Source organism: Lithobates pipiens, unplaced genomic scaffold (assembly GCF_037356315.1).
Source record: "Lithobates pipiens isolate NorthernLeopardFrog02 unplaced genomic scaffold, aLitPip1_a1.2 Scaffold_27, whole genome shotgun sequence".
Lineage (NCBI taxonomy): Eukaryota > Metazoa > Chordata > Amphibia > Anura > Ranidae > Lithobates > Lithobates pipiens.
Genome location: NW_027507788.1, coordinates 39339816 through 39365500, shown reverse-complemented (window position 1 = coordinate 39365500; position 25685 = coordinate 39339816). Strand labels below are relative to the sequence as shown.

General features: G+C 42.5%; 1 protein-coding gene across 1 annotated transcript in view; it reads left to right on the top strand.

The window, feature by feature from the left end:
* Positions 1–25685, top strand: part of BACE1 (beta-secretase 1) — a 78049-nt gene that overhangs the window by 13478 nt on the left and 38886 nt on the right. The window contains exon 2 of the mRNA XM_077456853.1: positions 12049–12137. Within this exon, the coding sequence (XP_077312979.1) occupies positions 12049–12137 (89 nt within the window). The remainder of the gene's footprint in view (positions 1–12048; positions 12138–25685) is intronic.

Here is a 25685-nt window from a genome sequence, read left to right as displayed (position 1 = left end):
CACCCCTGCAGTACACACTTTACACACAGCTAACCCTTTGATTGTCCCTAAGGCTGGGTTCACACCGCTACGGGTGAGAGATCCGGATGTGATTCGCACCGCACTGCAGTGCAAATCACATCCGATCTGTCTGTGCGATGCGAGTTCAGCCATACAGATAGTATGGCTGAATTCGCATCGCACCCGCCGCAAACTCGCACAAGACCCTTTTTTTGGTCCGCAGCAGAATCGGATCGCATGGGTGTTCACACCATGCGATCCGATTCCTGTCCGAGTTTGCAGATCGCACTGCTATATGCGGACTGGTCTGGGGGTGTCATTAAGATTTCATTGACACTCCCAGCAGTCCGCATAGGGCAGTCTGAACTGCCGGCGGGAGGCATGCGATGTGGGAGAACGCCGCGGATTCGCGGCGTTCCCGCATCGCTATGGTGTGAACCTAGCCTAAATGTTAACCTCTTACCAGCCAGTGTCATTAGTACAGTGACGTTTATATTATTAGCACTGATTACTGTATTAGTGTCACTGGTGATGTCAGTTCCCTGCCAGCGTCAGGTAGTGTCAGATTGTCCGCCGTTCTATCACAGTCCCATATAAGTCGCTGATCACTACCATTAGTAGTAAAAAATAAATGAATAAAAGTTCCAGTATCTATACTATAGTGTGCAGACGCTATAACTTTCACGCCTACCAATCAATATACACTTGTTGGAATTTTTTTTTTTTTGTAGCAGAATAAATTTTGGCATAAATTAGTGAAGAAGTTACAATTTTTATTTTTTTATTGGACATGATTTACAGCAGAAAGTAGAAAATATTGTTTTTTATAGTAAAATATAAAAGAGGAAGTAAATAGATATCCAGCATGTTAAGCATTAAAATGAAATGCACCTCTGAAACAGCGAAAACATTTCAATACTCTATATTTTCCATAGGCAATGCTTTAAAAGCCCCTACAGGTCATAATTTTAGAGTTACCCAGGAGCTTTGGTTCTAAAATGATTGATCTCACTCTGATGTATGCAGTGATATGTTACATGTGTAGCGCAATCACCGTTTTTGTATGTAGGCGGTGATGCCCCAATCTTTTTTAACACATGACTTTATTTCTATCACATAGGGGGCCAATAGCCCTATAGGCGACAGGAAGTATTGTTTTTCTTTTTTTTTTATTTAAAATGGTTTTTATTAGGATTTTACAAGAAAGAAACAAAAGAACAACTTTTAAATACTTGCCCATATTAGGCAGCAATATACATACACATCAGATACATAACAGTATGTGTACAAGAAATCAAGGCCTACTATACATATGTACGGAGCTATACAATAGTCTCCACTGCACATCCATCACTTACTTGCATAGTATGCCACATACAATCTACTACTCTCCAGTTTAGGCACTGACACAATTATTACTGACCACGGAGAGCAAGAGTTAAACAGAATGGGAATAAAGCAGAAAAAAGAATAATAGAGAATAGAGTAGAATAACAAAGATAAAAGGAGAAGAGAAACTAGAATACTGATAGATGGCCCAGCTTATACCAGACTTTTACGAAGCTCAATTCTTGGCAGAGGTATTCCATTCAGACCAGTTATTCAGATATTTCTTAATTGACCCATCTCTATACGCTAAAATTTTCTCAAATTCTGAGATAATGTTTACTTTCCTAATCAATTCTGATATGCTAGGAATGTTGTTCGTTTTCCAGTTATATACTATTAGAGTTCTGGCCGCGAAGATAACATGCATTGCTATCGTTCTCTTGTTGACTGGATAAGACGACATACCAATACTGAGTAGGGCTTTTTCCGGGGAGGGCTCAATGAGAACGCCAGTGATACGGGCAATCAGTTTAAATACCTCGTTCCAGAAGCTCCGCAGGTGCGGACATCTCCACCACATGTGTAGTAACGTCCCCACCTGTCCACATCCCCTCCAACACTCGCTTGAGCTGTCACCTGAAAATTTGGCTAAAACATAAGGGGTAAGGTGCCATCTTGCCGTAATCTTCGCAGCCAGTTCCTCATAGTTAGCACATCTCGAAAAACTAACATTAGTCCTAAAGGCCTGCAACCATTGTAACTCAGTAAATTTCTGACCTAGGTCTTTTTCCCATTTCTCCAGGTGACCAAATCTGGAAAACTGAGATTTCGTACCTAATACGTTGTACATTAATGAAATACCCTTATTTTTTGTATGAGGCGAGGTCAGGAAATCCCACACTTCCGTAATAAATTGAGTACCTGAGGTTTTCTTAGTTTGAAGCCAAGACACAACTTGGCAATGCGGCAAAAATGCATTCTGAGATAGCCGATACTTGGTTTGAAATGTCGGGAAGTCCATGGGGCGGTTATTTACCATAAGATCCTGAACCGTAGATATCCCGCTCTGTCGCCACCCGACCAGTGATAAGTTCGGGATCAACCACAGGAGCGACTCCACTGGAATAAGAGTCCGTGTAAATGTGTTTGTGGCTTGGTACGATGCCAGGAGGGTCCTCCAGGCCCCAAGGGAAGCCTGCACAGTTGGTAGATCAGTATTAACATGAAATTGTTCAATATTATATGCAATTAGGAGGGAGCGTAGTGACCCATAACGAACCTCTGCCTGTTCCAATTGGCACCAGGGTTTCAGCTCCCGGGAAGAGAACCACTCCCGCAGCTGATCTAGAACCGCTGCCGTAGCGTAGTCCTTTAATATGGGTACACCCAGGCCCCCAACCCATTTCTTCTTGCCCTGTACCGTGGTGGAAAATCTAGCTCTCTTCCCCGCCCAAATAAATGTTAACATTTGTTTTTGTAATGCTTTAAAAAATTGGTCAGGTATGAGGATAGGAAGAGCCCTAAATAAATGTCAATTTTGGGAGGAGCAACATTTTGTAAGCCGCTAGTCTTCCATGCCATGTAATATAATGTTTCTTAAGTCTATTCATATCCATTTGCAGTGATTCAAATAAGGGGGGAAAATTAGCTTGAAACAGCTGTTTGATTGAAGGAGTAAGATTTGTGCCCAGGTACTTAATGGAATTGGAGGCCCATGGGTATGGGAGGGCTGCTTGAATTTGAGATTGCATGTGGGCATCTACACCAATGCCTAAAATGCAGGACTTGTTTTCGTTTATTTTATAATATGAGGCTTCCCCAAATTGTACGATAACGTTATGCGCTGCCATGATAGAGTTAAAGGGATCAGATAGAGTCAAAATGACATCATCCGCGAACAATGACAGTTTGTGTTGAGTTGTCTGAGAGATAATGCCCTTCACTGCCAACTGTTTCCTAATGGTTTCGGCAAAGGGTTCCATTACCAAAGCAAAAATAATGGGGGATAACGGGCAGCCCTGCCTAGTGCCGTTTGAGATAATGAATTTTTTGGAGAACATACCTTCAGTGTACACATAGGCAGATGGGGATGAGTACAAAGCTAGAATGGCCTGGTGAATGTTTCCCGTCAATCCAAACTTTTTTAGAACTTCGGCTAGATAACCCCAATGTATTCTATCGAAGGCCTTCTCTGCATCCAAAGAAAGGAGCAGAGAAGGCCTTCCCGACCTTTCAGCCGTATAAATTAGATTTATCAATCTTCTAGTTGCGTCATTAGCCTGTCGGCCTAGCACAAAGCCAACCTGATCATGGTTGACAAGACCCGGTAGTAATCTCGCCAATCTCCCAGCAATGAGCTTCGCATAGATTTTGATATCTACGTTTAGTAACGATATCGGTCTGTAACTTTGTGGAAGTGTGGGATCCTTACCTTCTTTGGGTAACGTAATAATGGAAGCTGTAAGCATCTGGCACGGAAATGAGGCAGCGGACATTGCGGCCCCAAAGATCTGTTGCATATATGGGGACAATTCATCTTGGAATAGTTGATAGTACTCAGCCGAGTAACCATCCGGGCCCGGCGCTTTATTATGTGGCATACTGCCAATGATTTTTTGAATTTCTGTAATTGTACAAGGCGCGTTCAATGCCTCTAAATCACTTTGAGAGACCTTGGGTAAATTTAGTGAACTTAGAAAATCCGAAATCGATCGCTCGGATGGTTGGAGTGTATCCGGGTCATTCTTAAGATTATAAAGAGATTCATAATAGTCGCTGAAAGCGTCCGCGATTTCCTTAGGGTTGTGCACTGTACGCTTCGTAATGGGGTTAACCATGCAGCCAATTTTTTGCTGTATCAACCTTTCACGAAGCTGGCTCGCTAGCAGTTTCCCCGCCTTGTTGCCATATCTGTAGTTGTGAGCTTTGAGAAAACGAAGGCGGTTCTCCTGCTGCGAGACCAGCAACGCACGCAAATCTTGTCGCAACCCGAACAGTTCTTCCCTAAGTTTTAGTGTTGAGGTTTGTTTGTTTATAGTCTCCAAAGCCTCTATTTTCTCTAATAGACCATTAAGCCTTTCTGTCCGCTGCCTCCTAACCCTAGCACTCAACTGCAACAATAATCCCCTCATATACACCTTGTGCGTATTCCATAGGGAAAAGGGATCCGACACCGACGGAGCATTTATCTGAAAAAATTCTGTTAATGCCATCTTTAAGTGATTTGCATTCTCCGGTTGGGAAATGACAGATACCTCATTTCGCCACCTGTTAGCTCTCGTCGTGGTGCCACGATCCCCCACCCTAATTGAAATTGGCGCATGGTCTGACCAAGTTATTGTGTGTATCTCAGATTTAATAACTTTTTGCAGTAAGAATTTATCAACATGAAACCTGTCAATGCGTGAATATGAATGGTGTACACTTGAAAAAAACGTATAGTCCTTTTCGGACGCGTGTTGACACCGCCACACATCAAAGAGATCCCCAGATGAGAAAATTTTTGAGAGAGTTTGCCTGCGTGACTTACGGATGTGCGGGTTAGAAACATCCATTTCACTGTGCATAACAGCATTAAAATCCCCACACATAATTACATGCCCTTTTTTCATGGTTGAAACTTTTTTCAAAATTTTTTGTAGGAATCCCCCCTGGTTGGAATTCGGGAGATATACATTTACTAGAGTGTAAGTCACCCGGGCAATCTCGCAAATAATAATAATAAAGAGACCCGACCCATCCAGGTGAGAGTCCATAAGACGGAAAGGAATAGTGTTCTTAACTGCTATAATCACTCCAGCCTTCTTCTTGGGGCCATTCGCTAAGAACACCTGTGGAAACTTGCGATTGGAAAATGAGGGGTGATTTCCTGCCATGAAATGAGATTCCTGAAAACAAATTATGTCACTGTGCAGTTTGTTCGCCTCCTTCCACGCCATTTGACGTTTGAAGGGGCTATTAAGTCCTTTAACATTAAGCGACGAAATGGTAAAAGCCATATTGAAAAAAAAGGTAAGCAAACCAGATCAAAACTCAGCCTTCGATGGTATGTGCAAATAAAACCTTCAACAGGATTCTGGAAAAGGCCAGGCACTGAATACAAAAAAGGAAAAAAAAAGAGAAAAAAAAAAACAAGAGAAAAAAAAAACAAAAATACAAAAAAGGAATAGACAAGAAAGAAAATAAAAAGTAACGATTCCCTATGGAATCTGTGCTGGCGAAAAGCCGCTAGATTTTGGGGGTATAGAAGGGTGTCTGTGACGACAACCGATCGGTGGAGAGATAACACTCTTCAAAAAACGAACAGCCAAAAAAACAACAAAACAGAAGTTAAACTCTTCATAACAATTCCTGAGCGTAAAGGCGAATGAGGTATTACCGTCAAAGTATGCTTTCAGCCGGTTTCAGCATCCGAACTTGTTAGAGTAGAGGGAGGTGATTCGGTTCTCTGTGGACCAGCGGTTTGTGGTGATAGAATTTGCCACTCTTCCAGGAGGCGGATGCCCTCTGCGACCTTGGCCACGACATGCGACTTCCCTTCAAATGTGATTAGCAGCTTGGCCGGATATATCCATCTGTATGGGATTCGATGGTTATTTAGAGGTTTCGTTATGGTGACCAGTTGTTTTCGCCGTTGCATAGTGTACGCCGAAAAGTCGGCGAAAAAAGACAGATCTTTAAATTCCGGAGGCAGTTCCTCCCGCTTTCTTGTCGCACGGACGAAATTCTCTTTGATATGATAGAAGTGAATCCTCACTATCGTATCTCTGGGCAGATGCGAGGGAATGCTCTTAGGTCTGGGCAACCTGTGAATGCGGTCCACCACTAATTCTTCCACAGGAATGTCTGGAAGCGCAGCTTTCATTAAATTGATAAAAAACTCCCGCAACTCCTGAAGCTGTACAGTCTCTGGAATTCCACGGATTCTGATATTATTGCGCCGTGAGCGGTCCTCGAGGTCCGCTAATTTAGCCTGAATGGCCGCCATGTCCTCTTCTCTATCATTGTGGGCATCCACAAGCTCATTAAAGGTTTGGGCAAATTCCCCCATTTTCGTTTCAACATGGGACACTCTGCTAGTTACTGCCTGCACTTCAGATTTAAACTGCTGAGTGATAGCTAGTATGTCCGCATGCAAAGTGGACCTTAGTGAGACTAACATGTCCTTTAGAGTAGTATCCAGCACAGGTTGATTTAATGTGGGAAATTCAGTGATAGAGTCCTGCAACTCTCTGGTATCCTCCAAGGAAGAATTAAGAGCACTCACCTCCCCTGTATCATTCAATCGCTCCTCTGTTCTCTGCTTGTTTTTCGCCGGGCTGGTGGATGCAGAGGAGGAGGCAGAGTGGAAAGCCTGCATCGCTGCATGTTGGGCACCCTGTTCTGTGTGACGGGCCGTCCATTCCCGCTGTGACTGTAGGCCTCGTGCGCCGCCGCCATCTTGGACGGGCCTCTGCCGCTGCTGGACAAAGAAATCCAGCATTTTGTTCGGTTTGGTATGTCCCTTTCTTTTCCTCGATGGCATCAGGGATGTTGCCCGCAGGTACTGGCAGCAATTTCGGCCAAAAACGAGGGCTGGAAACGCTGTTATTCGCCTTTTTAGCTCAGGGTACAGCGGAGCTTCTCACTCACACGTCCATCCGCTCCGCTCGTTGGCCACGCCCCCGTTTTTTTTTTTTTTTTTATTGTGGCAGGGGCTGCAGTGTGTGCAAAGAGAGGTACAGGAGAGGAGCAGTGTTTACAATGAGGGGGCAGTGTGTACATACAGGCTCCCTCATTTTCCCGCTCTGAATGACATTGCCAGCTTTGAATGCAATTGCCGCCTTCTTTGTTTACTTTAGCACCAGAGAAGGAGATGTCATTTGGCCCTCTGCTAAAGTAAACAAAGGGGTGGGGTCACCGAGTGAAGTTTTTTTTTACCTTGATGCATTCTATGTGCCAGTGAGCCAATGAGGAGAGAGCAGGGGGCGGGTCCAAGCCACGCTTCATATGTGATTGGACACAGCCGATCACATGGTTAAAGAGCCACGGACGCGGCTCTTTACAGAGATTGGGGTTGCGCCATGTCCTAGCAACATGGCGTGGCTGCGATCGCCATGCTACGCGCTCCCGTGGGCTCACTTGGGAGAGTGCATGTGATCAGCACAGGGCCAATCAGCACTGTCCAGACAGAGGGTCAGGGGTCCTGGATCATGATAGAACAGTATGAAAACTCCTCCTACAAGCTTTAGCAGGAACTGATAGGAGCCACAAGACTGCAATATACTGGTTATAAGAAAAGGTATTTAGCAGTTTATATTTACTAAAATAATTGCATTTTCATGTTCAGTGTACTGTGGGTGACCAGATATAGTGAATGCAGGGTCCTGGGTTTAGTAACACTTTATGTGTCAATTTTAGGGGATAGTTTATGGTTAGAAGTCAAGGTATGTGGAAGAACACAATCTTTCTTCAATTGTTTTCAGCCCCAAAAGCTTATGTGATGCACAATAAGGGTATGGGGGGCATAGAAAGCAGGCCTAGGTCTGATATTTTCCTTTAGGCCCCTATCTCTTTAAAGGTTCCACTGACTTACGTTGCACATTCATGTGTTCTCTTTGCACAACAAATAGAAAATACTGAAGAATTTTATGCCGAACTTCTATCAACAGTACATTGCGTTCGTTAGTGTTTGAAATCTGGTGTTTACCTACAGTTATGCCTCAAACAGCCATATACGAAACGAGTTTGACTGGTTCCATTTTCTTCAGTTACGTCCAGTGCTAGCCTAGTGATGGCGGCACTATAATAGTTTCTGTTTAAGAGCAACAAACTGATCAGCCGAGATAATTTTCAGATAACAGATATTCTACAATGTCTACTGATCTTTCTTTTTCCCTTAAATGTTTACCTTTTTTTACACTGTCCTATCTCACACATACACCTACATATATCCAAAGCAGAAGGCCTTTACTATGGTAAAACTAAATTATAAACCAGGTATGTCAGGCTGTTAACTTTCAGTTGAGAAAGAAGGTACATAGCCAAGGAGTGGCTACGGGACAACTTTGCAAATGTCCTTGAGTGGTCCAGCCAGAGGCCAGACATTAACCCGATTGAACATCTCTGGAGAGATCTGAAAATGGATTACACCAACGCTCCCCATCCAACCTGATGGAGCTCGAGAGGTCCAGCAAAGAAGGACAAACTGACCAAAAATAGGTGTGCCAAAGGTGCTTCAGCAAAGTATTGAGCAAAGGCTGTGAATCCTTATGTACAGTAAATGTGATTTTTTTTTTCATAAATTTGCAAATATTCCTTCACATTGTCATCATGGGGTATTGTTTGTAGAATTTTGCGGAAAATAATAAATTTAATCTATTTTGAGATAAGGCTGTAACATAATAAAATGTGTAAAAAGTGAAGTGCTGTGAATACCTTCTGGAGGCACTCTACGTAGACACTATAGGACAGTGGTTCTCAACCCCTCGGAGGTCGAATGATGCCAGGGGTCACCGAATCCTGGGCTGTTCCTGAAGCCCGCACCCCTCTCCCAGCATTTTTGTGTCTGCCCAGCAGGGCTGTCCCTGGGGCCCCGTGGTCGCCCACTCAGCCACTTCGCAGCCACCCATTCAGTTCACGGCATGGCTCGGGGGCAGAGACTAGAGGTCTGCCCCAGACGATGCCACATATGGCGAAACGTACGTAGGGTGGTCTTGACGTGCTTGACGCAAATCACGTGACATTTGGGCGTTCGCTTTGCCGGCTGGCTTTTCTTAACGCTGATTTGACCTTTATGTTTGTGAGTATGTTTTTTATTACGGAATAAAAGATTTTGGTTTATGGTTTTACGCTATGGGAGTTTTTGCTTGCTTTTTATGAATGGTCCAACCACGTGAAAGCGAGGTGATGTCCCTGTGTGATGACCCCTAAGATTTCTGATATCAAATGCCTTTCTGATTCTGGGATTTGGTAAGCGCGCATTTTTACCATTTATCAGCACGGTGTTGGTGAAGGAAATTCTCTCTATTGCACCCGCATAGGATTTCTTGAGAAGAAACATTTATGATTATTGGACTGTTATGCCCACGATTACATCTTGATAAGGAACTGTTTTCTTACATATAATTTTTGAGCACTCTATTCATAATATTTCTGATTGTTCACAAAAATTCTGTGTACTTTATCACTGTATGCTCATGACTACGTCTTTATGAGGAACTGTTGCTTATATATCATTTTTGAGCACTTTATATATATATATATATATATATATATATATATATATATATATATATATTTTTTTTTTTGTACACTTGATTACTGTATGAGTTATAGAGTATATTTTTATTATTCACTTAGTTGGGTTTTTGTATTATAACTTTTGACTAGTTATAGTGTATATATATTATTCTGTTATAGGTTTTAGATATATTTTTTTCGATTTTTTGTAATTGTGAGCACGGTTGAAATTCCTGACTTATGCCGCGATGGACAGTCCATCGTACTTTCGACTGAACGGACTTGACCACACACGGATGCACAAACAGTCCGTCGAAAGCTTGCGCGATGACGTGTACAGCACGTACGACGGGACTAGAAATAGGAAGTCCAATACACAGCAAAGCACCCTTCCGCCGTGTAAATCCTTTCTGGGCATGCGCCATTCTTAGTCCGTCGAACTAGCATACTGACGAGCGGATTGTCCACTGAAACCAAAGTACGACGGACAGAATTTTGAAAAATCCGAAATAGTTAGTACGCCGGACTGCACGCTGAAATCCTCACTACAGTTCTCAGATCAGCAGATGACCTTGATCAAGAGCACCTAAGCTGGCTGATCAGCATTCCCCCAACATTGGCACTCATCCCAACTCCCCGCCATCATTCCCCCCACCAAGGAGTAAGAGAAGGAATAAAAATAGAGAATACATGGAGGGGAGAGGAAAAGAGGGGGAGGAACAAAGAAAAAGGGAGAGAAAGAATAAGAGAAAGAACAAGAAAGATGGCTAGAGAGGGGGATGGGGGAAAAAACAAGAAATTAGAATAGAGAGAGATAAAAGGGAAAGGAAGGAGAACAAAGAGAAAGTGGTACATCCTAAAATGTAAGATAAGGGGTTTTAATACTGTGTGGAAGGGACTCGGGGAACGCTAAATGTCCATGGGTTAGGGGCGCAAATTACTTGGGTGCTGACAACCCCCGCTACAAAAATAATTATACTGTTATGGTCCACACCGCTTGGGAAATGTTATCAAGGGGTCACAGCACTAGAGAGGTTGTAAACCACTGCTATAGGAGAATATGAAGTATGTGATTTAAGTCCAGTGATACTGTATATTTAATTATTTTTCCTATTAGTTGCAGAAATGTACATAGATAAGAATAAGATTTAAGCTAAGTTAGTTTAGAAGTTGAGATTTTTCATGACAGTCTGGTATACATTAAATCTCTAGATCAAGGTTTCACAACCTTTTTAAAGTCAAGGCATCCTTTAACATTAGAGACAATTTCAAGGCACCCCATTCTAAAATGTAAAAAACTATTCTAATAGTTTTACACAATGCAGCAACATCCACACACGTAGACACCCAACGTTGGAGGTGATTTATTCTTTCAAAGCAAATACACTTTTGCACACTGGTAAGACTAGTATTCCTATGTTTCTCTTCTCACTCTATTCTCTCAGCTAATGTGAGCCCAGTGTTGAAGAAGGGGGCAGAGGGGGGCCAAACAAAGATGCTGTGGGGGCAACAGACATCTTCCTTATCAACTAAAGACATCGTTGGGATGCCAATGGCTAAAAAGTCGTAATGGTGCACAATGAAAACCTGTGGCTTTGTCTAATTAAAAGACAGGGTTGGTCCACCTGCTGGCTTGTATACAATTTTTTATAAATTTTTAGGCATTTTGCCAAGGTGCCCCTGAAGAAACCTCAAGGCACCCTGGTTGAAAAAGGCTGCTCTAAATGTTCATTAACTGGTAATAGTTCTCCGAGGCCTGAGAAAGTAAACATTTTCATGAGAATAGGACAGCCCAAAAAGCAAGAAAATATATACATTTTGGCAAAGCCTTATGTTGTTTCACACCCAATGAGGCTGATAATTATACTTATGATATTTTCTGATTTTTGGTGAGCTAGAAACCAATGACAGTATCCCCAATCCATTTATCCATCAGACGTCTCCAAAACCTTCCTAACAGTACATCAGGAAGACATGGCAGGGTTTGTACTTCATGGAGTAGAATATGAAGGAGACTGGCAACAAAGTTAGTGTCATTTAAAACCAGAATTCCTGAAAATCTTATCCATAGTGGGCATGTGAAAATGTTCTTACATATATAAAAATAGAGGTAACTTAGTACAGGCATAACCCACTTTTAAGTACACAATGGGGTTTATTTACTAAAGCTGGAAAGGGCAAAATCAGGCTCACTTCTGCATAGAAACCAATGAGCTTCCAGGTTTTATTACCAAAGCTTAATTGAATAAGCTGGGGTTAGAAGCTCATTGGTTTCTATGCAGAAGTGAGCCTGATTTTGCACTTTCTAGCTTTAGTAAATAATCCCTATTGTGTACTTAAAAGTGGGGTATGCCTGTAATATTATTATTTTATGAGATTTTTGTGAATGCATATACTTTGCTGTCTACTGCCACCCACAGTAGGAGATTTATATAGATCAATGAATATTTCCCCAAACTGGAAGGTTGTTTTTATCTGCTTTTTTTCTCTCTCTTATAGCTTAACATTCTAGTTGACACTGGAAGCAGTAATTTTGCTGTGGGCGCAGCTCCTCACCCCTTCTTGAAAAGATACTACCATCGTCATAGGTGAGCTATATTATCTCATAACACAAATATACTCACTTTCTTTTAGTAAACCCATGATTCTGTATTTTTCCCATATAAGAATGAAAAACAAAAGCTTGTTATGTGTGCATCAGAGTTTCTCAAAAGAACCTCCGAATGGTTATTCGCAAGTGCAATCTTATATTGTTTTATTTCATTCATTATTTATTTGTTATCTTCTATTCTCTAATGAGTTTTATTTAGCAGGCAGAAGATTCCATTTAACAGTCTACACCTTCAGCATACCTCCCAATATTTGAATTTGAGAAAGCGGGACACTCTGAGAGGGGTGACTAACATGCTACCGCTGCAAAAAGTAGGCGTGGCTAAATTATGAAAATTATTGGGCATTGCTTTAAGAGGCAGGATTGAATAGAATATGAGCCCAGTATACAGTGCAAACATTTGCTGAAGTCCTTACATATACATAATAATTCATAATTACATTGCTATGAATAAGAATTTCACAGATGCACATAAACCTAATTGATATTTTTTTTTAAATAAAACAAAATATAGAGAGCCAACATTTTTCTGACCCTTCTTATAAGAACAACTACACTAAAACAGATGGAAACTTTATAACAACCAAAAACCATTGAGACAATCATCACATGTTCAGAAATATGGTTAGCACTGTGTAATGTACAGTATCTTGTATAGAGTACAACACATAAGCCCCTGTACACACGGTCGGAGAATCCGTCGGAATGTGTCCTATCGGACCGTGTCGTCGGATAATCCGACTGTGTGTGGTATGCATCGGATTGATTCTGTCGGAATATCCGTCGGACCCAATTTTCCAACATGTTGGAAATATTTCCCGACCAACTGGGTCGGTCGGACATACTCCGATCATGTGTAGAGAATTTTGATCGGACCAAGTGCCACGCATGCTCAGATCAAATTGCTACATCAAAGCTATTGGCTACTAGCCTGAATGTAGTCCCATCGTAACGAAATTACGTCATCACGTTCTGAAAGATCGGATTTTTCGCCAACTTTGTCCGACCGTGTGTATGCAACAGTTTCGGACAAAATCCGACGGGCAAAATCCGACGGATTTGGTTGTGGAAATCTCCGACTGTGTGTACAGGGGCTAAGACTACATATCATAATATATATATATATATATATATATATATATATACAGTATATCACTCAGAAATATGTGTCATACTGTCCCTTATAGAGCTGGTCAGTAGGGTAAAAGAATGTCTGGTGTCTGTGGTCAGTGGGAGAAAAAAATTATGTGGTATCAGTGGTCAGAATAAATACTCTTGTGTAAGTGGTAGGAAAAAGTAGTAGAAATGGTAGAAAATACCCAGGCGTTAGTGGATAGTGGGAGATAAAAAGCACTCAAACACTATCAATGGGAGGAAGAATGCTCTGATGGTCATTGAGAGGAAGTATGACCCAATGTCAGCAGTTAGTGGGAGAAAATGCCCTGTTGGGACAGTGAGAGGAGGAATACCCCGGTGGTCAGCAGGAGGAAGATTGCCCTGGCGGTCAGTGAGAGGAGGAATGTCCCATCGATAAGTGGGAAGAAAAATGCCCTGGCAGTCAGTGAGAAGAAGAATGCCTTGTGGTCAGTGGGAGTAATAATACCCTGGTGGTCACTGGAAGGAAGAATGCCCCAGTGGTTAGCGGGAGGAAGGATCCCAGAGTCTTAGTTTTTTGTCAGTGGGAGGAAGCATGCCCCAGACATTGCTCAGAATGAGGAAGCTAACTGTGCAGACGTACTTGGGCAGTTCTGCTGGTGCTCAAATGCAAGAGAAATAGGAGAGAGTGTGTACGCAGGGAGCTCATCCTTGTTTCCACCCATCTTGTTTTCCCCTGGCTAACAGATGCTTGGTGCAGCAGTCAGGTGCTGGACCAAGTGGTTTAACATATCCAAGAAGAACAGGTGTGTGCACTCAAGGAGAGAAAAAGCCTCCTTGCAATTACTAGGCTTGTCCCTTCCTATCTCACTCTTAACTCTGCTAAGCTAAAGCTGGCCATACACCTATAGATTATCTGCAGATTTTCTATGGTTAGATGGAAAAAGTGGAAGATTCCTCCATCTACACAGTTTAGCGGCCATGGAGAAATCTGTTGCACTTTTTCCATCCAACCATAGAAAATCTGCAGATAATCTATAGCTATATGGCCAGCTTAACAGCCACAATCAGGTTTCAGAGCAAGCAGGGGATGCAGCCTAGATCTATGGGACACCAGAATTTAGTGAAAACCAGGACATTCCCTTGGGATTCAGGAAGGCTAGGAAGTATGCTTCAGCATTGCTATGCACATTGCACAGGTATGTTCCTCTGTTGTTGCCACTAGTAAACCAACCCTGAAAAAAGGCATGTTGCAGTTACTGAAGCGCATTCATGTCAACAGGTAATGGCAGCAAAGGGCTGCAGGAGATCAGAAATGCTGATAAGCAACAAAGGATGAGAAAACAATGAAAACAACATAGTTACATAGTTAGTAAGGTTGAATAAAGACACCAGTCCATCCAGTTCAATCTGAGTGAGTGTCTACAATTGTCCCTGTTATATTATTATTTATTTAAGGTACCCATATAGCGCCGTCAATTTACACATACATCACACACTCACATCGGTCCCTACCCTCAAGGAGCCCACAATCCAAGGTCCCCAACTCACATTCATATACTAGGGCCAATTTTGTACAGAAGCCAATTAACCTACCAGCATGTCTTTGGAGTGTGGGAGGAAATCAGAGTACCCGGAGGAAACTCACGGAGGCACAGGGAGAACATGCGAATGCCAGGCAGGTAGTGTTGTGGCAGTGGGTGGCCCATCCATTAAGGGCACATAGGCGCCACCTCCCCTATTCATCGCCACCACCCCACATCCATGCAACTGGCCCCTTTCAGGATGCTGGAGGCCACCCAGGTGTGTGAGAATAGGGAATGAATATTCCCTATTCTCACACTGAATCACCTCTCCGCCAATCATGAAGCGCAGTGAACTATTTAAGGCCCCCCCCCCAAAAAAAAATTACCACCACCTGCCACTGGAAAACAGAATTTAAAAAACAAACAAAAAACAGCAACTCTTTATGGTACACAAACTAAATATCATTCAGTTTGATGTACTTTGGTGTACAGGTTAGAACAGTTCAAAATGCAAGCAGATTCAGAGTGGGGCTGGGGACACATTTGGGACTGTATGGATGAAAAATTTAGCAATTCAATCCTTAAAGTATATCAAACGTTAAAACTTATGTTTAGCATGTTTGTAGGTAGGTAGTAGGCTTTTGTACATTTTTGTAGTAGATTTTAACCATCTGTGCCCAGGGCCGATGCTAGACTATTTTACACCCTAAGCAAGACAAGCTACTTGCACCCCCCCCCCCCCCTCAGGACAGGAAGGGGACAGAGTGACAAAAGGGGGGCAGTGGAACAGGAGGGGGGCACTGGAGCAGGAGAGGGGCAATGTAGACAGGTGGCGGGAAGCATCACAGGAGGCGAGCACCGTCACAGGAGGCAGGTAGCCATATGGGGCATAAAGCAGAATGGCAGTGCTGCAGAACTCTGTGAGTAAAGCATGATTTATAGTAGAGATATCTCCCTTACCTTACCCTTTTGTTGTCTATGGCACTGCACAAAACCCTCTGAATGGGGTTGCCACTGGAGAATCTCTGCCCAGCACATGTCCTTCTGAAAGCAGCTGGCAGGATGCCATAAGTGAAGGATCTCAGGAGGCCATGGATGCCAGCACTGACTGGATTAATGGGGGAACCCAGCTTCTGCTCTCAAAGGTATCCTCTAATTAAGTCAGATGTTCCTCCACCAAGTTCTCGTTATTCTCCCACTGGCTGGCAGGAGCTGAGGGTAGGCCGGGAGCACTTTGCTGGGCTGAGCATGCAGAAGGCATCCAGGAGTGACCAGTACCTGCTCTTTCCTCTTACACTGCAGAGTCTGCACACTCCCATTGCCTGCACCTGCATTCCTGTTCGGAGCTCCGCCGATATCCTACAGGGGTCACCCATCTGGACAGGGCCAGCTCTTCAATAGCAAGATAATATGTCCTCTATGGAGAGGGCAGAGGCTGGGGGTTCCCCCCTTTTTAAATCACTGTGTGATTTAAAACATCTCTGACATCTCTGGTAGGAGAGAAGCTGGCACCTCCATGCCTCCTGTGCAAGTGGCTGCCTGGCTGGGGATTTTACTAGCCCTCCATCCTGGTGCTATAAGGCAGCTGCTTAAGCCGCCTAATGGAAGTGCTGGCCCTGGCTGTGCCCTAGGCGCCAGTTCACCCAGTCAATGTCCAGAACTAAATCCAATTGAGAATCTGTGGCGAGACTTAGAAAATTGCTGTTCACTGACGCTCTCCATCCAATCTGACAGAGCTTGAGCTATATTGCAAAGAAGAATGGGCAAAAATGTCCCTCTCTAGATGTGAAAAGTTGGTAGAGACATCCCCAAAAAGACTTGCAGCTGTAATTGCAGTGAAAGGTGGTTCTACAAAGTATTGACTCAGGGGGGCTGAATACAAATGCCCCCCACACTTTTCACATATTTATAAAAAAAAATTGAAAACCATTTATCATTTTCCTTCCACTTCACAATTATGTGCTACTTTGTGTTGATCTATCACATAAAATCAAAATAAAATACATTTACGTTTTGGTTTTAACATGGCAAAATGTGGAAAATTTCAAGGGGTATGAATAGATTTTTAAGGCAATGTATGTAGGAGGATTTCATCTCTGTGCATCACCTGTGTATAACTACGTTAACTCTAAATAAATTTTAGAGGTGACTTCACCTGTGCCAAGACCACAGCCGGACATGCTGTTGAAACAGATCCAAGTAGAGAAAGGTCATTATGACTAAGGCTCGTAATGGGCGAAACGCAGCAGATTTTGTGTATTTAATACCTTTGTCCCTATGTGTTTACAATAAAGAAGATTTTTTTTATGCATCTGTTCACCTGTGCAAAGGGCCGTCTTTTCCCAAATGGGATGTACATGTGTTCCATGTATCTGTGTGCATACAGTCCCATTCACATTTGTTGGAATGCAGCGGCTGCATTTACCACTGGCCCCAATTTGACAGCCATACAGGTGCATGCCCCTGAATGCACACTGTTTGAATAGGACCTTAGACTAGATTCACACATAAGCGGGTTGGAGAATGCGTGATTATCACATGCATTCCCCAACCTGCAGGCAAAACTTGCTACTCTTTAGCAGATGGCACCTTCACGCATTGAAAAATGTGGCGCATTTTCGGGATTGCAAAACCACATGGCACCCCAAACACCATGCAGTTCCGTGCAGCTGCGTTTTGAAAAATGGTTGGGAACTTTTTTTCCCTTGTTTCCTGCAGGAACAGCAGCCTGTTCAAATGAATGGGCTGGTCAGGACCTGCATAGGTTTGCATATGTTTGAACTAAAACCATCAATTTAACAGTTTAAAAAAACAGTTACATTCGCAGCACGTGGCGGGTATGTTACTGTCACATTGTTTGTGCTCTCAACCATACTGTCAAACCATCAAATGGTTGGTATCATAACTGATCACATGTGCAGCACCAGGCCAGCCGAAGATCAAACAGAGGCCAAGATGGCAGCTTCCATGGCTGAAACCTATCAGAGGGTTTAGTTCCCCTTAAGGATTAATGTACACGGGATGTTCTACAACCTCCCCTGAATGATTTAACTTGACAGAGAGTAAACAACGTTTAAAAAGGTCTGTTTTGCCGCGTTTACATGCCGTGTTTAGCCGCGTTTGCGCTTAGAAGAGTTTTTTTTATTAAATAGTAAAAATTAAAAAAGAAATGCAGCTAAATGTGAGTTACCGCGTTTACAAGCTGTTTACAGGAGTTTGGCGTTTCAAATGCCTCTGAACATCCGTCCTGAAGGCGTTTGCTTTCCAAAAAATGCTTCTAAACTCAGCTGCCTAGAAACTACTATAAATGACCCTGTGTACATATACTGATAAGATAACAGAGGAGAGTTCAGGGGCAGCTAAAAAAAAAACAACTGCTCCTAAGGTCTCATGTTAGTCTATGGCTTCATGCCCACCTAGGCGTTTTTGAGCTGCAAATGGCATAGGCATTTTTAAGCTGTAAAAAAAAAACAGGACTAGTGCGTTCCGTGACGTGGAGCTAGAGGCGTAAAAACGTGAATCGCGGAAAAACGCACACAAACGCGTAACATATTTTCTTTGTTTTCTGTGGCATTGTGGGAAATTTGGGAGTGCTATAGCCAAGAGATGTGTTTTTCTTTAAAAACACTACTTAACGCTAACGCTAAAAAACGCGCAAAAACGCCAATGCAAAACACGGTAAAAATCAAGTTTTTAACGCCGATTTTCCCAGGCGTCGGAGCTAGCTTTGCAGCCAGTTTTTTAAAACGTCCGTGTGCATGAGGACTAAACGTTCGTTTACCTGCAGCGGTGTACACGAGGCCTTAAAGCAGATCTTCAGGAAGTGTAAGCATGTAGAAGAATGGAAAGGAAGTGTGACGTGTCACTTTCACTTGTCTGCAGCATCCTTCTTGAGATTTACTGTTTTGAAATCAAAGTTTTCCTAACTGTGTCCTCGATGACCTCATACTTCGGTACCACCAATCTCCAAGACACCCATGTGCGCAGCAGGGACACAATGAGGAAAGTCAACTCTACAAATCCTATAAAGAACATAGTGGAGTTAAGTGTGATTGACTTGTGTCTGTGCGTGTTCACATTATCTCTACTAATTGGAGTCCTTCTGTAAAGAGCAAATACTGGAAGATAGCCTACTGATACTTTTTAATGAGTCAGGAAGGGGATCGGATTATAACCATAGTAACCCCTTTAAGCTCACCTGGACATTCTACGCAACAAATACTGATGATGCACATGGAAGCCGGTGACAGCTGCCAATAATACATCCTAATGCAAGGTTTACATACAGAATCTTTATATTGTACTACCTTAAGTCAATTATCTGTGCAGAATTAAATAAGTATTTACTGTAAATGGCAACATTAATGATTGATTTCCTTCTAACTTGAAGGCTCTGTATTCAAAATCTACAGCCACATTTGGGTCTTACCTATTTTATATTTCTTCTGAATATACATTTTTTATTACTATTATAATGTTATTTCATTTCTATTATTATATCCTTATCTAGCTTGAGAGATCAGCATGCATCAAAAACAAAATGTAATGCTTGCAGTAAATAGTGTGTGGACAGTAATAAAACTGGAGCAGATAGAAATGGGAGCAGCTGTGCATAGTAACCACTCAGCTTGTACAGGTAGGATCGGTTCACACTGGAACACGGTGCCGGATAGGGGTGTACTGTGAATGTTTCCCAAACCAAGCGTGAAAATGCTGCCATTGCAAAGATTATTGTTAACAGCACCCCCAAATGCATCTTGCAAATGCAGTGCATTTGCTGCCACAGAACCATGTGGTACCGCAGTGCCATGCAGTTTGGTATGGCAAACCTGAAAAAGTCATGTTTGCCACTACTTGTTGTGCTTTCTTGTACTTTGGCAGCCCATTTAAAAGTCAAAACTGGACAATGTGGGAATACACATTCCCTTAACGTGGAACTAAACCTATCAATTTAACAGTTTCAAAAAACAGTTTTGGCATGTGCTGGCAAGGTAACCGTCACATTGGTTGTGCACTCAATCAAACTGTCAAACCATCAAATGGCTGGGGTCATAACTGATCACATGTGCAGTATCATGGCAGTTGAAGATCAAATAGAGGCCAACATGGCAGCTTCTTTGGCTGAAAACTATAGGATCTTTTAGTTCTGCTTTAAAGCGGAACTAAAGTCACAAAGGGGAATTCAATAAAGCTGCTGTGCCACTTTTCTGACGTTAATTGCTCTTGTTAATGTGTTGTGCCTAACTCAAAAAAATTCTAATTTGCTCTACATCTACATTGTGGTGTAACACCTGTGCCAAATTCAAAATAAAATACCAACAGTTCGTATCTTATGGAAGTGGAACTAATTAAGACAAACTTTGTGTTGGCATACTGAGACAGATTTTGTGAAAGTATCTTGAATGCGTTCTAAAGGTGGCGCAGGATGAAAAAATTCAAGTACAAGTTCTGGACATGTACATGAATTTGGCAGACACTGCGCCACTTTTAGAAAATATGCAAAATACTTTTGCAAAAACTGCTTCACTCTTGATGAATCTTAGGAACTATACCTACCTTGTATCCAAGGGTCTGAGGTCCCTCAACGGCATCTTCTCCCCTCCTCCTTCCAGGTGCCACTCTGCAACTATTTTCATTGGCACGCACAGGAGTCAGTCACCCTGGGACCCTGCCAACAATGTGAACTGAGTTGTGCATGTACAGCTCAGTTTACATGTCATGGAATACTGCGAGAAGGCAGGTAGGTGCATTTCATTGAAAAATAATAAACTATTGGGCTGACTGGAACCCAACCATCATTAAACAGATAATAACAAATAAGAGGGCCAGGAGACTGGTAGGGACACCAGGTAAAATGAATGCAGCTCCTCTCAGATAAGGTCTGAGGTCCTAATGCACATAAAAAAACAAACACAAGAGGGCGCCTCCATCTAGGTGCAGCAATTTATAAAAAAAAAAAAAAGTATAAAAGACAATAAAAATGCACTCGCTAGATAAAAGTGGATCAAGGCTTGTCATAGATCCGTATAGACCTCCATAGGATCACCATGAGGCTGCAGAGCTCAGCAGGCATTTGGCTGGTTGAAGCAGAGTTCTTGATGGAAGTGCATCTGTCAGACTTCATGCTGGAACATAACCATCAACAGCTTCCAAAAGTGGCAAGATGGCTGCGGCTCCAAACAGCCCCTCTCTCGGCTGGGTGATGACAGGGGGTGAAGGGGATGTGGCTACATGTTTCAGGGCAGACAGGAAGGCCCTTTTATCAAACCATGGTGCTGTTTGAAGCCACAGCCATCTTGCCTAGGGGTGCCACCTTTTCTTCAAGTCAAACCCGAACACAGCAATTTTATTTTATACAGCATTTACTATGCAGTACATATATTTTGTGATTAAATAACATTTATAATCATATGAAGTTAATCACAAGAGTCCCCCCTTACATCAGAGTCCACAGAGTTCCCCTTTTAATTCAATACATTTTTATTAGATTTTTCAAAAAGAAGAAATACAGACAAATAGGAAAACAATTTCAATTCCTGTTATGCACTAGACCATATAACAAAGAATTAGTGAGTGAGTTACATTGAAACGACAGAAATCATGCCTAAACTTGAACAGGAAGTATAGTATTAGCATCGAACGATCGGTTGGGGCATTGCGCCCACACCCAGACACCTCGTCTGGGAGAAAACTGTGTCCTAAGGCGGGAGGCAACACGGCCAACCCTAACTTTTTTACTCTCAAAACAGCGAACTAGCTCTACGTTCAGAGGTAGTGGAATACATACAACAAGGAAAGACAACAGTAATACATAGTTGAGTGTATTGTAGACTTTGAAATTTTATAACCATCCAAGAAGCTATTTGATAAATCTACCACTCTTGTATACTTGTAATTTATATCTGTGTTAACCAACATAAGGGATAGGAAATTTTAGGGAAAGGAATGGGGCTATATGGACTCCCAGATATCTTGGATCAAAACCTATGGTTTGTGTGCTCTCAAACCACCAGTGTATATGGAATTTGTTTTACACCTCTTTATGGTGAACTCTCCATGCAGACCGTTGCTTAAAAAATTTAGGTAGAATGGCATGCTTATATGCCATTATTTGTTCTAAGAAGTAAGTCTCAGAAATGAGATTGATTACTTCACCAACATTCGGGGCCATATCTGATTTCCACTTCCTCTAAGATCTGAGGGAATTTTTTCTATTCCAATGCTTAGGATAGCCAGCTTAATGTCGGGCCTAGATATAAACCCAGTCAATTTTTTTATGAGTTTAAACACTGAGTTCCAGTAGCTACGCATGTTAGGACAGAACTGCAACATATGAGATAGAGTGCCCACTAGACCACAATTTCACCAGCATTGATTGGATTTCTCAGACTTAAATTTAGCCAACGTGTAAGGTGTGTAGTATTTTCTGTGCCATCTCCCAATATGTGGAGCATTTAGAGGCAGACAGGTTATGCACAATCGCTTTTTGCCACTGGGACTCCGTAATGGTGAAATTAAGTTCCGCAGCCCATTTGCGCATGGGATTGGATATTTTGAAAGTGAGTTTGTCATGTAGACAATTATAGAAAAAAGAAATGCCCCATCGTTTGGGATTCAGAGATGACCAATTTTGCCACACTTCTTGAGAAATCTCTATTTCTGATGTCGTATTAGGCAGCAATGTGGATTTTCTTTGGGCATACATTAGGGATTCCCTATTTGGTAAAGTAAAATTGGAGGACAGTTCTTCATAGGGAATGAGTTTGCCTTTCCTAAGGATTGTTGATATGTCATTTATCCCCTTTGCTTCCCATCTACTAGTTGCTATATTGGAGTTAATGATTCTCAATGCTCCTAAGTGGATTGGGACCTTTATTTGCTTGGTCGATTGGTTACCGAGTTGTAAAAAGTGTTTCCATGCTATTATGGAGGCTGATAGTGTGGGATAATCCATGCCAATTTTGATATTAGGGGATATTGCATTGCCATGTAAAACAGATTTAAGGTATTGCCTCCTGCTCTAGGGAACACGATGGTTTAAATTTTGGTTGTATGTAGCGGCGTTGAACACCTCCTCCATGTATTTAGATAAGATGTGGTGAAACAGTTGATAGTATTAGGATGAAAATCCATCTGGACCGGGGGCTTTGTCATGTGGGAGTGTTTGAATAGCTTTAAGAATCTTTTTTTGTGTGAAGGCTGGTTTAGAATTGATCTATCTTCTGAGGACAGCGAGGGCAGGGATATTGAGTTCATAAACTCATCTATTAGATCTGGCATGGGTTGTGGGGTACCATCTTGGTTCTTTAAGTGATATAGTGAGCTATAATAGGCGCTGAAGGCATCTGCCATATCTTGTGGGTTTAATAATTTCTCACCGATATGGGGGTGGTAGAGGTAAGGCAATTTGTGTTTAAACGTTCTATCTCTAAGTTGGCGGGCAAGCAGTGTACCTGCGTTATTGCCATAGATATAGAAATTTGCCTTTAGTGATTTTACATGTGTGTGGTGCTGACTCATTAGGATGTTTCTAAGGTCGCGTCTCGCCTGATTGAGTTGTGCTAGAGTATTAGGTAAGGGGTTTTGTTTGTGGGATTGTTCAAAATGTTTAATAGAGGTTAGAGTATCATTAGATGGACTATCGAAAAATTCTTGTAGCACTTGTTGTATCTGATGCTTGTGCTCAGGGTGAGCCATCAGCACAGAATCGTTGCACCATCTGTTTGCTCTCGTCCACAGCTCCCCCGCCCCCCCAACCGTGATAGACACAGGTGCGTGGTCTGACCACGTAATGTTACCTATTTCCGACCTCTGTATATTCTGTAAAAGAAACGTATCTGTTTAAAAAAAGTCAATGAGGGTATGGGTTTTGTGGCAGAGTTCCCCTTTTAAACCTGAATCCGCACAGTTTCCCTTTTACATCTGAACTTGCAGAGTTTCCTTACACCGTAAGGAGGATTCTGTAGACTGATGTAAGGGAGAACTCTGGGGACTCTGACCCAAGGGATGCTCTGGGAAGCCTGATTTAAGGGGGAACACTGAGAACATTAAACTCTTGGCTTAGACAACTGCAGACAGCAACCCTGCTGGGAAGCCAGAGTCCGGTCTGAATAATGTGTTTGGGTTTCAGGTGGCAACCCTAATCTTGCCACTTCTGGAAGCTGCTGATGCTTATATTCCAGCCAGTCTGACAGCTGCACTTCCATCAAGAACACATGCCCGCTGAGTCCTGCAGCCTCACGGTAATCCTATGGAGGTCTATGACGACCCTTGATCCATTTTTATCTAGTGAGTGCATTTTTATTGTCTTGTACACTTTTTTAAATAATCGCTACACCTAGATGTTTGTTTTTTAGGTGTATTCTTGTACACACGGTCAGACATTCCGACGGAAAATGTCCGATCGGATAATCCGACCGTGTGTGGGCTTCATTGGACTTTTTCCGTCGCAATGTCCGACCAACAAAGTTTGAGAGCTGGATATAAAAATTTTCCGACAACATGATCCGATCGAACTTTGTCCGATCGTTTGTAGAGAATTCCGATCAGACAAAGTGCCACGCATGCTCAGATCAAATTCCTAGACCAAAGCTATTGGCTACTAGCCTGAACGTTGTCCCGTCGTAACTAAATTACATCATCACGTTACGAACGATCGGATTTTCCGACAACTTTGTCCGACCGTGTGTATGCAACACCAGTTTCGGACAAAATCCGTCGGAGAAAATCCGACAGATTTTGTTGTCGGAATGTCCGACCGTGTGTACAAGGGTTTAGGGGTTGATTTACTAAAACTGGAGAGTGCATAATCTAGGTTTTATTGTCAAAGCTTAACTGAATAAGATGAAGTTAAAAGCTGATTGGCTACCAAACACAGCTGCACCAGATTTTTCACTCTAGTTTTAGTAAATCAACCTCATAGTATTTGTCGTCTGCAAAAAAAAAACAGCCCACATGCTCGTAAATTTTATTTTATTTTACCTTTAGCTCTGCTTTAAAGTGGTTGTAAACCCTTACAACACACTTTGACCTACAGGTAAGCCTAGATTAAGGCTTACCTGTAGGTCCAAGAAATATCTCCTAAACCTACACGGTTTAAGAGATATTTGCCGAAAGACAGGCACCGCTGTCTACGGCGCATGCGCCGTAGACAGCGGCACGCAGGCGCACTGAGCGTGCCACAGACAGCGGCGATATGCCGCGAGTGGCGACTCCCGTGCACATGCGCGGGAGTGATGTCATCGCAGCTTCGCTGAATGACAGCAGCGGAGCAGCGAGACCCACCGAGAAGATGGATGCGGCGGACTACAGGGGACAGCGGTGACATCGCTGGCTCCTGTGTCAGGTAAGTGACACATAATGGACTACTATGTGATGCATAGTAGCCCATTATGCTTTACCTTTGCAGGGAATGAAAGAGGAAGTAAACTCATCAGGGTTTACTTCCTCTTTAATGCGTAACTAAGCCCATCTATTTAAGCTTTGAAAATGAAAGCTAGAAGCTAATTGGTTGCCGTACACAAGTGCTTTAGACTGGCTGCTCCAATTTTAGTAATCCCCTTCCTTCCCAAATGTTATTTGTTGGTGATCCTTGAGTAAATAGCTGGTGGCTTCTGTTTAAATTGGCAATAGTGATTTTAATTGCAGTATCTGAGACATAATAAAATATGATAGGCAGTTAAACTGTTAAAATTTCAGCTGGTAAGGAGACAGATGGAGGACGGGTTACTATGGAAACCAGAGCAAACAGCAGCTGGTGAGCTTGTTATTATCTGTTCAAGTGCTGCATACTAAGAAAATAAATCATTTATTTTCTAATGCACAATAATCCATAGGGGTCATTTACATTTGGGTAGTGCATTAATGCATGTTGTGTCATGCACTTACATGCATTGCATTAAATG